At 39.0% G+C, this 15574-nt stretch overlaps 1 protein-coding gene across 2 annotated transcripts in view; it reads right to left on the bottom strand.

Moving 5' to 3' along the window:
• Positions 1-15574, bottom strand: part of il34 (interleukin 34) — a 61281-nt gene that overhangs the window by 8086 nt on the left and 37621 nt on the right. For both annotated transcript variants that reach the window (XM_011476357.4, XM_078948940.1), the window contains exons 3-7: positions 15381-15484; positions 14357-14434; positions 14088-14165; positions 10798-10905; positions 8679-8859 (exon numbers count right to left, since the gene is read on the bottom strand). In XM_011476357.4, the coding sequence (XP_011474659.1) occupies positions 8679-8859; positions 10798-10905; positions 14088-14165; positions 14357-14434; positions 15381-15484 (549 nt within the window). The remainder of the gene's footprint in view (positions 1-8678; positions 8860-10797; positions 10906-14087; positions 14166-14356; positions 14435-15380; positions 15485-15574) is intronic.

Below are 15574 nucleotides of genomic sequence, written 5' to 3'. Positions count from 1 at the left end.
TAGAGCTGTGACGGTGTCGAATTTTTCATCACCGCGGTGATGAACCACCAGGGGGCGCGGTGTCGCGGTTAACCGCAGCCCCCCCCCCCCTCCCAAAAAAAAAAAAAAAAAAAACACAAAATCCCCCGGCGGCCGCATCGGAAATAAATACAGTTACAACGTACTATTCTTTGTTAACAATGACAACAACTAACAACTACATATCTAACTTGTGAACTAACTATAGGTGTTGTAGATTGACTGTGTGTGTGAGCGCGGAGCGTCTTGTGTAGTTATAGTAGGAAGGTGCGCAAAACGTGTGTTGGGGGTGCGTGTTGATTCTTCTGCAGCGGACCGCTCTGGAGCTGCACGCAAGTTTCACCAGTGCTCTCTGGTACAGACATCTTCTCAGAATATTATTTATTGCCCAGTAATAAACAGACTGCAGACGCTGTCACCTTTCCGGTAGCCGTGAAGCCTGACACCCATGAAGAACGCGGGGCAGGAGGCTCCGCCTTTGTTTATACAGACACGTAACGTAACGTTACGCTGCAAAAAATAGTTCCCAAACAAAACATGTAGTGATTTTCATGGAAATCTAACAGTGCGCGTTCATGTTTGGTGTTACGGATTGAAGGAGGACAGTTACACCCCCCCCCCCCCCAAACACAAAATCCTCCGGTGGGCGGCCGTGTCGCGCACTTAGGAACGCACGCAGCTTGTAATGGAAATGAATACAATGGAAATTAATAATTAGAAAGCAGTAAATTTGTCGTATTTCCTCACAAGACGGAAACTTCTGTTGTAGAATAAGGATGTGTGCTTCTGAAAGCGCGCGCCTGTTTGTGTAAACGGAGCCGCGTGCCACGTGCAGCGCGAAGGCAGACACTGAGAGCACAAGCGCGTGGGAGAAAAGGAGACAACAGTCTGAAAGAAAGAAAGTCTGAACACAGGACTAGCAGAAAAAGGAAATTATCAGCAAAGATGAATGTGTTTATTATAGTTCCAAACACGCACCATATGCAAAACGTAAAAAAAAAAAAAAAAAGTGCGGTGATGCGGTGATGAGGTCATCACCGCGGTGATGACCTCATCACCGCGGTGGTGCGGTTATCGTCACAGCCCTAGTTCTCCCTACCATGACAAAGGTGGATAAAGGTGGAAAGATTTCATGTAATCCATGGACGCCAGTGAAGATCACAACTCATTGAAGAAAAAAGGTTCAGTGCACTGTCTAGTGGGTATAGATGACCCAACTCCCAATGGTAAAGTGCCTAGGATAGCACAAGGGTTAAGAAAGCTAGACAATTTGATAGAAATATATAGACTAGACTGGTGCAGACAGTTCTAAACATAACCTGTATGGAGCTAATAAATTGCAGTTTTGTTTCAGTGGGAAAAGGTCTAAGAAAGATTGTGGGAGACAAAAAGGCATTGATGATGTTCTTTCTTTGTTTGATATATTGAAGATGTACAGATGAAGTTTCAGGGCTGCAACTGATTTTATTCATTTCCATTGAGCCTAAATTTTTGCCATTCCCATGGTCACATTTTTTCTCTTAAGAGACCGACTGTGTATAAGTTTGAGGTAGTTTCTGCTCACATTTTCTTCTGGCAAAATTTTGAAAGTATTTTAAGAAAAATCTATTTGCCCAATAAGTAGCATAAAGTGAACAATGGAAAACAAATACAAATGTTTTTTTGTTTTTTTTCTAGTGCTTAAGCCTTGTGTGGAATATTAACTGTATATTTTATGAAAATGACCAAGCTAGACAATACAGAGAGGTTCTCATCTCTACAGAACTGAATTTAAAAAAATCATTAAGTCGACAACTTGATCCATCAACAGTCTAAAAAGATAAGAAATTGCAGAATTTAGACCAGGACTAAGCGGACTAACTGCTTCATAAAAAAGAAATATAAATCAATTTAATAAAATAAAAAAAATCAACACAAGAAGAACAAATTGAACAGCATGAAATGTAAATTTGATAAATTAACTTAAAAGAGAAAACAGTAAAAGGCGATCAAAACTGGATCTATTCTGTCTGAGTCTCTGATATGCATAATCATTTATGTAAGGATCAAAATGAATTGCTAAACATTCAAACGAGCTGTGACAAGTTTTGGAACATAGAGATATTAGGAAAACTGAGTTATTTGTGTATATTTATGCCAGGGGAATTTTAAGTAGCAACAGGTTGCAGACAAGTTTGTGTAAGACAAAATTGATCAATATGATCATGAGTTACCAGGTTATTAAGTTACAGGATTAGACAAGATCTAATATTTAAAAAAAAACACATAAGTGTTTCTATTCTATTTGACTTTTTTGACTTGCTGCTTTTTTGTTGATTTGGTTTATTTGATTTGTGTGGCAGTGGAAGCAGGCAGACGTGTTCATTGGGTGATATATGCAGAGCAGCTACATGAGACCAACCCCTGCTCAGGTCTTAAAGGGGCACAAACCATGCAAAATCTACTTTTTGAGCCTCTAAGCTAATTATAATGTTAATTCGTCATTTTAAAAAAAAGGAACCCCAAAGCTGTATTTTAATCCATTCATGAATTTCTGGGTATTCCTCTAAAAACCTGCACTCTGAGCACCAGCCCCTCACAACCCACAAAAAGAAGCAGGTTCTCAGGAGCTGAAGTAGACAAGCGAGAACAGCCCTATAAAGCCCTATAACGCCCTATAATCACTATAAAGTGCACTATATAGTGCACTTTATAGTGATTAGTGAAGTACTATAAAGTGCACTATATAATGCACTTTATAGTGGGTTCGCCATTTTTTTGTGCTGTCCGAATCTACAATTCCAAAATCCAGTGTCCCATAGATTTCCCCAAAAAATCTGTGTGAAAAACCAATGTGCATAAATGCTCACTAAATTGGTTAATATAGTCTACAATCCATTGCATTTGATTTTTTTTGCAAAAAAACATGCATTTAAATTCATTTTTTATAAACCATTAATGTTTTCATCAACAGAGCACTGTGGATTCTTAAATAGTAGTTGTAAAACGTGAAAATTAGATTTTCACTTTGTGAAATCGGTGACGTCATATTTGCCGTTTGGAGAAAAAAAAAGTAGTGACCATGGTTTCCGAATTGCTTTTAGAATCCAGGGCACTAGATAATCCCACACTACCAGTGGCGGCTACTGGTCTGTCAGAGAGGGGAAGCTCATTTTCGGCCTACATCATAAAATTGTCTATTAATTTAAAAGTAAAAAATCAAGCAATTTTGCCAAGCAAATATTAAAGAAATAGGTTGCAGTAGTTTTTATTTCGACTGAACTTGAGAAATCCAGGATGGGACTGAGCGCGAATAGCTTCAGTGATTCCTTATAGAACAGAATCGCTGTTAGTCAAAAGGACATGCAGTCTTTCGACAGACCCTCCAATCATCACGCAGAAGCTCGGAGTCGGAGCCCACTCCCCATTCACCCCCAGAGACGCTGAGCGTCCGTGGGCGGGACATAATCGCAGCGTTTATCCAATGACCGTCTAGTTTCGAAGTGCTAAAAAAAAACGTTCAAAGCAGCCCCATTGAAGTCAATGGACGCTGGGCTTCAATGCACTGTGACGCTGCAGGAATGTATGAGAAGGATATCGAGTCAGGCGACCTGCTATATGTAACTGATTCTGAACGAACTCGTCTTTGAGATGAACGTTTTCTAATGCATTTTTAGTCAATAAAATGTTAATACAATAGTACATATTTGACCATTAATTTTGAGACATTATAAGGGAAGCCGAGCTTCCTTTGCAGTCTTAAAGAAATCGCCACTGCACACTACATAACTTTTTTAGTAGTAAGGGATTAGGGTAGGAATTAGCTTGACATAGTCTGGCTCCAACACGGCGACGGCCGTATCGCTTAAAAAATGGCGACTGAATTACTTTATTCTGTTGAAGCCTGAGGTAAGCCATTTTCAATGGGTGACATCTCACTCACTCAGTTCAGTTCTCACATACAGTCAATGGTACTAAATCTCAGTCAGTGTGATTCTGTGGAGAGGATGAGTTCCGTTTTTAATTTATTCATCTCATTTTTTGGCATTTTTATTAATCATGGCAGAATTTTAAAAAAGTTGTTTTCTACATTTTTTTTAATGATTTCCAGATGATTTTTATGACATTACACACTAAAATATTTCCCATGCTGTTTGAATTGAGCCATAACTATCAAAATGTTTGGCAGCTGCAATTATTTAGCTGAAAATGTTAGCTTTAAGAAAGTTTTTGTGCTGAACCGCACAACCGCTTCACAGGCAGATGAAATGCAATCCTGCTGCAGAAAGTGAAGAAGGTCTCCAAGCAGACTTTCTTTAGTGAACCATCCTGTTGGGGTCTGTATGGATAAATTACACACAGGAAAGGGCAGTTTAAGTTCTCTGTGAGTTCTGCCACACATGCTCAGTTTCCACATGTTGGGAGCACTCAAAGAGGAATGTTCCATCCCATCCTGACATGAGGGGGATTTTGTCCATGTATGATGATGGTAGAAGATGCCATCCTTAATCAAATCTAAAAGTTATTTTAGGACCACATTGGACAATCCTTTAAAAGGAGCTAAATCAAGAAAAATGGTTAATCAAGATGTAACAACTTTGGTTTCTCCCAAATAAATCTTCTATTTTTTCTGTCAAAAAATATTTAAAACGATTTAAAACGTAATATTTTCTTTAATTTAGCCATTTATTTATAATATGTTATTATATTATATATTAAAGTGGATGAGCCAAACGACTTATAGTTTTTTTTCTCTCAGACGAATAAAGACTCTTGTTTGTAAGTGGAGCAGGATTCACAATAGGGGTCAGGAAAGTTTTCATACCTGTCAAGTGTAGTGGACTATTAGGTGAAGCCAACTCAGATGTGTACTGAAAAAGACCTCTTAAGTTGATAGTGGCTAAAACAAAGGTTTGTTAATTAAACCCTTCTGGAAAAAGTTCACAAAACTTTGATTGAAGTCTGTGGCATTTTCGATTTAAAGGTTGAAGTAGAAAAGTAATCATTCGATGATTTAAAAAAAAGGAAGAATTTAGTTGCAAACAGACCCTCATTGTCATCGTAAGGATTCAGGTCATAAAGTTAAACCACTTCATAAACCTATTGAACTGAACCATGGTGCACTTATGGTCCCTTCTCACTGGTAAGTGACAGACAGTATTTTGGTTTGGTACGACAGGCTGTCTGGTACATCAGGTTACTGATTAATGTGACGTTGTGAAGATTTGAAAACACAAAATTTGTCCAGATGGCCTGGGAGAGGCTCCAGCAGGACTTCAAGCTTCAAAGCTCCCGCTGTTCTTTCATCATGTGCCGGAGAAGAGACTTTAATAACACGATGGGGGAAAAGAAGCCAAAAACAATTTCTCAAATGCCAACTAAACTAACTGGTGGTGTCACATCGAGTCAGACACTCGTGAAGTACTTGGAGAATACACATCCCTTTTCACTCTGTTCCCATAAAGCCATGGGGGGCAAATCATGTCTTCAAGGTCTTGTTCACTTAATCTTTATGTTCACTTTATGCATATGATCTGCTAATGTGTGATCCTAATGATATGTTGATGTATGATCATTTAAAGTTTTATGTTTTATTCACTGAAGCAGGTTATGGCTGACTGTGAAGTAAAGAGGAAAAGAAAGTTGATTTTAACGTGACAGTGATAACCAGAGCAGAGTCAGAGTCACAAAAGCCAGATTGAGTAATAATGAGCACAGGATCTTCTTTTTGTCAACAAATGCAAGAAAAAAATCTTTGAAATGTTCCAAAACAAGAAAATTGGAACATAGTTGCACATTCCCGCCCGTGGAGTGCAATATATCACAAAGATTTCACAAATCTGGATGCTTTTAATTTTAAAGAGCAAATGATGCAGAACAAAAGCGTGGACATCTGCAAGTCCTGCACTGTGTCAAGAACCTCATTCATCAGGAACTCTTCTTCGTGTCGGTAACATATTAGCCCGAGGGGAAATAAAAAAGAACTACAATATTGAGGGTTCTTGCAGGTTAGTTATTGGTTGTACTTGAGACTTTTAGGGCCCATTTAAGGACATTTTGATCAGCATTTAATGCTCATTTCACAACCCATCATGGCCACAACGGCAAACAGTCCTGAAACACGCTAGCCCAACGGTTGTAAACCAAATAGATACAAAGCCTAAAGCTATAGTCACATGGATCTGTACTGGAGCTGACCCGTACCAGCGCTGAGGGTTTTTGGGTTTTCCAAGCCCATGGAGGGTCGGAGAGAGTTGTGGCACCGGTTAATGGAGGATCTGGGGCTGTTGCCAGTGGCACAAAATAACACAGGCTCTTCGACCTACTGCAACGCTTTGATTGCTTCCACACCAAACGTAATTTCTACGGATTCTAAAGCTATGGGAAAGCAGTTTTGCACAAAGCTGCTTTTGCCCACATGAAAATCAGTTGGTTTACGTTGATCGCACAAAAACTGTACTAATGTTAAGTGTTGCACATCAGCGCAAATCTGCTTTTTTCAGCTTCAGAATTGGTTGGACTTAGGTAAATCACGTAAATGGTTCAGTAGCTATGGTGTTTCAAAGAATGTCAACACTGGAACTACAGTTCCGGAGTTCAAAGGGTTTGGGGAGCGCAAGTGTTTCCTACAGTTCTTGAAATTCTGTGGAAATAGAATGTATATATTGTCCTGCAAGAGGGACATGGATCGATGTAGAGCCCTGCGCGGGACTATTTTCTTCATCCCGCTCCCGCCCGCTGAATTTCTGACCAATCCCGCCCGCTCCCGCAACGTCTGCGTTACACTCCCGCCCGCACCCGCAATATGTATGTCCCCTCCCGCCCGCACCCGCAAAACTCATAGAATTTAGTCCCGCACAGTAATAGAGATGCATTGATTTTGTATCGTCTCCCGTCCCCTAGGAAAAAAAACACGTATTTTTATTGATAATATTAAAGAGATTCATGTCCCTCCTCCAGCCTCATCTTTTCATGCATTCCTCTTTTGTGTAATGTGCAACTTAAATATTAAATATATTTTCCCAAATACTGTTCGGTTAAAAGTGTGCGTGTGTGCGCGCATACAGACGGCCTGAAGCGCGCTCTTAGTAAGAGGCGGGGCGGGGCATTGCACACCCCCAACAACAGGTTAGATGACAGTGGCCATTGGGCGTCTCTACCTGGTGCCTTCACGGAGCTTAAGTACATAAGAATCCAACAGCCGCACAGCCTAACGTAGTCCGTTATTATATATTCATGAGATATTCATGGCAACACTGATCCCGCAGGGTTTTTTTTTGCCGCCCGCTCCCGCCCGCAGCACAATTCAAACCGCCCAATCCCGCGAGATTTGTGTTGGGTCCCGCGGGACCCGGCGGGACCCAATCCCAATGCAGCCCTCTAGATCGATTCATGTACTTATGGCATACGGGTGACACTGTGATTTTGCGCCCTACCTAATGCTGTAGTTGTTAGGATAAGGTTAGTCACAACTGCCCTTACGGGTCAATACGGGCTGTCTGCAGTTAAAAAATTGCCTACTGGCCAACCTGTGTAACCTGCACTTATCATGTAAACAACACTTATGCATCCCATACGCTGACCTTGTATTTTGTATAAGTGTTTGCTACGACCAGTCCTCCACAGCGTGCCCGCACGTAACAATGTCCATGACTCTTTTTGCTCCACGACTTCACCAAATGGTCTGATCTGGCAGGCCACCTCCGTGCCCCGTACAGGTTTGCCCATTTTACGTCCCCAATTCAACACAAAGACAGAACAGGAAACCCCTCAACCCTAATTCTTGAAAAATGTTTAACTGTGGAAAAGAGAGAGAGCAACTTTCAACCCTTCCTCTGAGGAGTCTGGAATGTACCGAAACACAGTGTTATCAAATAAATCAAACATCTTGACAGATGTATTTTTGGATCAATTTGATGCCAGTATCTCAACCCTGACACAAAGCACCTTCATGGTGATGTTACAGTTGAAGCTAAACTTGATATAACAAAACCTTTTTGACTAACGTTCATGCATTTTTCATTAAGAGATGTACAAAAACATTCTCCATATTTTTAAATAACTAGTTTTAAAGTAAAAAAAAAGTTTCACAGAAGATCGTCCCTCACAAAGAGAAATATTGCACCTGTCAGACATGAGAAACATTTTTTTTGTTTCTGTTTAAAAATAGCATTTCTAATTTTCAATAACAAAGATGTTTATTGTTCATTTGGTAACATTAAAATCATACAGTTTGGGACAGACTTCAACCCTGGTTGTTTTTGTGTTGATAGGACAAATTATGTGCAGTTTAAAGACCCACTCCGCTGAAAATTGTGTTTTTAACATATATAATAAAAAATAACCTCAAAATTAAATTTCTGAGTATTTCTTTATTCAAATCAATGTTAATCAGGAGCAGACGAAAAAATGCAATTTGTAGAAGAGATAACGCTAGTGGGCTACATGCTCCCTGCTCTGCTCCATTCTGATGCTTCCACTTGCAGACAACTAGATCCATGTATGTCTTTGTTTACATCATCTGAGCTGGAATAGGGCTCAAAACTGTACAGCTGTCCAAAAAAAACAATGCCTATAAGCGGCATAATCCTAGTTAAAAGACTACTGGGAGGGCTTTGAAAATAGGTCAAAAGATGATCGGAGTGGGATTTTAAATGTCTTGTTCTTGCTGTGATACTCACAGTCCTGTCGAGTCTCTGTGTCGAAGCACTCGCTAAAGAGGCAGTACATGGTGTGGCACAAGTTGTCCACTAGAGACTTTGGAGAGACGAGTCTCCAGTCGGTCTCCGGCACTCTGTCAGGCTCCTCTGTTAAATGATCCCAGGTGTCCTGAACTGCCTCTGGAAGCTCCTGCTGGAACACCTGGACACAAACCAACACACACATGCCTGAGACGGTCAGGTAGGCTTTCTGTGACTGAAGAGATGAACACAAATCCATCAAGTGTTTTGTGTTTGGTAAAGTCTTTTGGACAAATAAATCACCAGATATATAATGTCCCAGTGAGATTTTCAGAAATCCATTTTATTGCTGTTGAAAAAATGCCCTTCCATGACCTCAAAGGAAACCATTATTTTTCCTCAAACCTTTCAATTGCAGAACAGATGTTTTGTTCTGCAATTTTTGGCAGCAATTTGGACTGAAATGACTGATAAGCTTTGTAATAAACCAGGTAACAAAACATTTTGCATAGTATTCATATCCATCTGGAGAGCTTTGACTCTTAAGCTCTTTGCATTCTTTTCTTGTAGGTTTAATAGAGTAAAATCTGAAACAGAGAAAAATACTTAAATCCACACTTGAGGTGTAGAATCATCTACTAATGGACAAGGATCCTACAGTAGAGCCTTGTGGTACTCCAACATCTCTAAACATTGCTTTATAAATTTCCACACTCTCATATATCCTAAATGTTTAAGAAAAATGGAAAAATCAAAAAATCTTTTCAAGACAAGTGAAAAACTTTTTTTTCAACTCGTCTTTCAGAGATTTTTCACCTGACTATTTTCATTTTTTGTAAAGTTCATTTAGATGATCAACTACATTTAAATGTTTTTTTTTCTTCATTTTTAGGATTTTTCATCTGAATTTTCATTTACAAATATGAGCTCAAACAGTTTTACTAATATGACATTATTAATAGCATGAAAAAAAGTATGCAGGTCTGTTATATAAGTGACCATTGTCACATATTTTAAAAAAGAAATTCCTTCAAGAGTTTTTAACAATATAAGGTCAAATATTATGGCATTGAATAAGTAAATATATAGTCATTTCTATAACAAAACCTACATTTTGTTTTCTTTTTTGGATTGCTAAGTATTTTTTTATTCATATACCTCAGATAGAAACGGTGACTTGGCCCCTTTGCCCCCCCGCAATTTCCTTTAAATGTCCAGATGTTTCTTTAATTTATTTGCTGAGTGAGCTCCAATTTTTATAAAAATGAATTAAACTTACTAACCACAAAATTATTTTATAACATTATTCTTTATAACTGGATATTTTTTAAGTGCTTAGTGTAAACAAGGGTTACATCCTCAAATCCTGTCTAGTTTTTCCCAATATATAAGCTTTTTGCTCATCTCACTCATGACATGCTGCTAACCTTCGTTATGAAGGATTAGACTTTAAAAATAAAGACATCTGTGAGGACAGGTCAACAAAGGACACATGTCTGTGCAATTTTATAAAGTTAAACATTAATGAAATAACGAAAAGTAGCACAGGGTTCAATTTAAGGGTGCTACAATTACTTTGAAAAAAAATCATTTTAAAGGAGGCCCCAGCATTCTGAGTTCACAGAGAGGAGAAATCACTTGGGGTAAAAGAGCATGAGACCAACACTTGTTTGTTTCCAACAGAATAATCAGTAAAGACGAAGACAAAAGTCATTCATCTTAAAGTTGCTGGAGGACTAAATAGATATCGATCAAGTTCAAGATATCTGCTCCAGACCTACTGTCTGCCTTCTTTGGTGTATCTGTCTGATAACAAACACAGAAACCACAGAAACCGCAAACATTCGTGCAAACTGGGCCACCATTTTAGCCTGACATTTGGAAACTAATACTCACATTTAGATTATTGGATTTTTTTTTAAATACCAGCTCAGATAAGTCATGTAAATAGCAGAATGACGTGCCGCAAAGAAACTGATCTGAACTGGTTTGGACATAAATGGAGGAAACTTTTGGTTTTATGATCAGAGTAACTTTTTCTCATCTTAAAAAATGCTGTTTGTGTGATTCCAATTATCTAACTTGTGGGAAAGACTAAATGGCAGAAATATGGACTTACCTCAGCGGGATGTGACTGCACAAAGACTCCCTCAACATCTTTGAAGCGTCTTTCCAGCTCCGCTGTGTACGAACGCGAGGGATGTCTCTCTGACATGACCCGGATGATCTGAAATTTCAACCAGCTTTTAGTTTTTGCCACATTTCAAACCGCGTAGATTGTTCACCAAAAACATTTTTGGAGTTTTTAGGAGCCATCAACTGACCATTTTCTAAGAAACATCTGATCTGTTTTCCAAATGGAACAGATGTTTTTGCCTTCAGCATAACAATTTAACCTCTGATCGCTTCCTTAAACAAACCCTTATGTAGCAAATGTCAGATGAGTGCGCCCAATCTATGTTCTAAATTCTAGGCCATTTTTGAAGCCCCAAACCTGCTGAATGATTTTTGACGGGTGACGGCAGGACTTGAAGCAGCAGCATTTTAAATGGTGACCAACAACTGTTTTTACCGTAGTTTTTTACGGAAATATAGAAATATTCATAGAAAACACACTTTTTTTTCTTTTTTTTTTAAAACCACTTGAATCCCAAATTTCCAAAAGATGGCTATATATCACTTTAACATACAATTATACAGGTAATACTAAGTATAATTAAGCATCTATTGTCCTTATTTTCTGAAATTTGACTGAAATGAGTATAAAACTCACCACATTGAGCGTACATTGTAGGACTGGAAAATAAAAAACTATTTTCTCTTAAGTTAATGCGCTGAGTCATAATATAGTATCAGCATGGGAACCAAAGTTTGGCTCAGAAGAGCTGACAAAGTAAATAAGTGTGCAGTTGGGAAAGGGCTCATTTTACGATATGAAGGAAGTCCGTCGGTGGAGGACACCTTTGCTCCATGATGGGGCAGGCCGACTGTCGCCACTGAGGCTGGGAGAGTTTTGGTAAATGATGCGATTCTGAAAACATTTTAGGTCGGTAGAAATGCGTCTTTGCTGTGATGTTATATTTTGACACAAGATGGTGCCCTCCCATCAGGAGGAAACGGGATTTTTGCAACAGACCTGTTTTAACATGAAGAACATTAAAGCTGTAAAATCTCTTCGAGAATGTAGCCCCTTCCTGGACTTCCTGGACACATTTGTGTTTCTCCAAACTGCTTGATTGATGTAATGCTACACGAAGAGGAAAGCCATCACCTTTGCTAAAATTATTATTTACCAGTGTTACAATGTGCAATATTTTTGGCAATTGTCTATGCACATTTATTGGGTCAAATTTCAAGCTGGATGGGGGAAAAAAAGAAAAGGGATTTGATTACAGACTAGCATTAGGTGTCTCTTTAAAACTAAGTACTTTAGGAGTGTCTGAACGTGCATTAAGGCCAAAACTGTCCAGAGGTTTGCTGTTGGACCAGCAGAGCAGAAGCATCCGACCTGAGCTAACTCCTTTCATAGAACTCAGTGAAAAGTCTGTTTTTTTTGTAACAATGTATAGACTTTCATTAAAGGCTTGTTGCATTTTACAGAAAAAAATGATGCAATACCAACAACATCTTGTTGAAGAAGCAATTACCCCTTCACATAATAACCCCCCCCCAATTGCAACAACTGCAATTAAATGGTTGTCAGACAGAGTGATTCCCCAGATGTCTTGGGAATTAAGTTGTTTTCTGGACCAGTTCAGAAGAGTCTTCTTGTTCTTTTTGCTCAGCACGGGTTTGCCGTTACGGCGCTTCACTGATGATTACCAAAAAAAATTGCTTTATAACTCTTACCAGGCGGATGGTTCTTGATTAATTTTTTTTTCTCCTTGAATTTCTTTGCTTTTCAACATCCTATTTAGCTTTTGAGGATATCATTGAGGTTGGCCTTAGCTGCCTTAGCTTTCTTGACTGAGAACAGGTGAGGCAGAAACCTCATCAGACAGGACAAACGATGTTGTTCACCTTTTGGTTTCTCCCATCAGGGCTCACCACAGCGAGTCCTGGTGGGAGATGGGAGACATTGATTTGGACAGGCACAAACCAGCCACCTCCACCCTCCCAAGGACGCCCATAAGAAGTGGCGGTCCTCGAAGAGCATTGTAAACTTTGATTGAATTTTTTTTTCATTGCACATTAAACAAATAAATATTTGAATTTGAAGACATACTGAAAAACTGAATAAAAAAAACTCTAAACCTAAAATTGCTATAAATTTTTTTTTAGATCCAATCTCTCCAATACGTTTCTCAAAGACACACACAGGACATCACACACCAAGAAATGAACTTATTGCTCTAAATGATGCTAGGAGTCCATCTCCAAAAAAATGACAAAAGAGCAAAGAAAACGGAATGATTTGATTTGTTATTTCTTATTATTTCCAGGTTTTCTTTGTTTTGTTCTGCAGCATGTTCATATTTATATAATTTTGACAGAATATATTTTCATGGAGAGCAAAATATTATACGGTATTTAAGGTTTAACTTGATTTATTCTGAATTAATGTTCCTGTCTGTCTTTATTCATATTTATGTTCAAAAAGTTAGGTTTTGAAGATTTAAAAGTTTAGCTTTAGTGTTTTCAGTAAATGTTTATCTTTTTAGCCCCCAACTTAAAGCGTGTTTTGGATTAAGGCCCCTTGTGTAACTGAGTTTGACACCCCTGTAATACGAGTTTATAAAATTCATGCATTTTTTTGTGTAAAATGGCCAAATAAAAGATAAGTAATGCGGGGGGTTACTCGCCCAGGGAGAAAGTTAGTGTAGAACCGCCACTGATGCTACTTTTCAATTAAAACTGTAAGTTTGAAAACAAGTGAATGAAAATCTGGTTTTTCACTCACTTTAAGCCTATCCTGGTTTGACCAAGATATGTTATTGAGGGGTAATTTTTGCTTTGAGCTCCTTGAGCTTCCATGATCCACATGATCTCAGGAAAGTTTCTGAGGAAAGGGATCACAACTTAAAGTCTGTTAGCAGCCCAGATGACCAGAATGTGACTAACTTTTAAACCAAGCTGGAAAGAGGCCAAGTTCAGATCATACAGAATGTGATTTTCCCATGATCTGTTAATGTTGAGCTTTTAGTTTTTATTATCTTGACTGTCAACAAACAGCTTTAGGAAGCTTTAACAGCTGATACCCTGTACTCGAGTATATAATAAGCCCCTATTATGTAGCATAATAATAAAGGCACAGACTGTAATTAGGCATTGCGTCTTCAGTGAGGTCCTTGACTCTCACAAGCAGGCATATGACCAAGAATCATGAAAAATCATGGCTTCAGGCAAATGTTGTTGAAACTTTATTTTAAAAAAAGCGCTTAAAACAAAAAGAGATGGCTCAAATTGTACCTTTTTTAACACGCCCTGGTTAACTTGAAACCACAGCCTTTGGAGAACCAGATCGTCCAATTCCTCCACCTTTAACCTCTGAAGAGAGAAGGGAAAAGGTGTTAAAGTCAGCATGAATGCTAAAAGTCTCATGCGTGTCAGTCTGATGGAGCCAGAAATTTTACTGGTGGGTTCAGCGTCACATGCATGAATCTTCCTCACTGTTTTTTTTTCTTTTAAACGTTAAAGTCAACATCCGACCTTGAGGGAGAAAGATTCGTGATTCTCACCATTCTGCTGATATTTGACAGTTTAAAGATTTCCTCACGATAAACCCTGATGGAGTAGTTGATGGGGAAGTTGTGCTTCTGCGATGAGAGGAAAGACAAAAACAAAGAAGGCAAATAACTTTCATAAATCTTCGCCTTGGATTGTTTTCAAGCTTTTCTGAGACGGTGTAGAACATTCACACATAAATCTGGACGCGAAAAAGATTCTGTGGAAAACAGTCCAGTTATCTTATCAAAGGATCAAACTGGTGACAAAATAGATTACTGACTAGGTTTTAGTTTAAATTCATGTGTGAGATTACAGTAAAACTAAAGAGCTTGATTCATAAAACATTCTGGAACCTCAATCAAAGTCTGCATATGTGAGGATTTTTATTGAGTATTGAGAAAAACTTCAATGTCAGGAGTCATTAAAAATTCATCTCAGGTGCAACAAATGGAGACAAAATTCAAAGAATGTTATGATAATAGTACATTTTGGTTGCTATTTAGCTCATTTCTGACTTTAAATCAAATATGGAAACAAATGGATTTGAGAAGCAGATCTACAAAGTTGCTGCATTTAAACCTTTTCAAAATAAAAGCATCTCTCCCTGTCTGATCCCTTTAATGTTTTATTGTTGGAAAGACGATGTTCAAAATGAGCCTTGGATCCAAATTGAAAATCTTTCCAGCATTTGGGCGGTCGTGGTGCAGTCGAAGGGGCGGTCGACCTCCAATCAGAAGATTGCAGGTTTGATTCCCCCCCTTGCCCGCCCATGTGTCGAAGTGTCCTTGGGCAAGACACTGAACCCCACCTTGCCTCTGGTGGAAGGTTGGCGCCAGTGTTCGGCAGCGGAGCCACCACCAGTGTGTGAATGTGTGTGTGACTGGGTGAATGGGTCTGTGAGTGTAATGCGCTTTTGGCCTTCAAAGAAGGTAGAAAAGCACTATACAAGTATACGCCATTTACCATAAGTAATCACTGTAATCATTTCGACAACATCCGATCTACATGAAAGAGCCAGACGCATCATTTTCTCACCATGTATCGTCTCCTGTGGCTGAGGCTGTCGTTGAGCGTCTTCAGGGGGGTGCACATACTTGCTGGGGTGGAGGTCATTAGAACTGGAGCCATCAGAAACAGGCCTGTCAAGAGGGGCAGACAGGAACCAAACAGACAGGTCAGTATGTTCTGTGCAATATAAACCCTTTAAAGTCGCAGGAAAACTCTTAGAG

Source organism: Oryzias latipes, chromosome 6 (genome assembly GCF_053564925.1).
Source record: "Oryzias latipes strain Hd-rR chromosome 6, Olatipes_Hd-rR_3.1".
NCBI classification, from domain to species: Eukaryota; Metazoa; Chordata; class Actinopteri; order Beloniformes; family Adrianichthyidae; genus Oryzias; species Oryzias latipes.
This window is presented reverse-complemented; position numbering and strand designations above follow the sequence as displayed.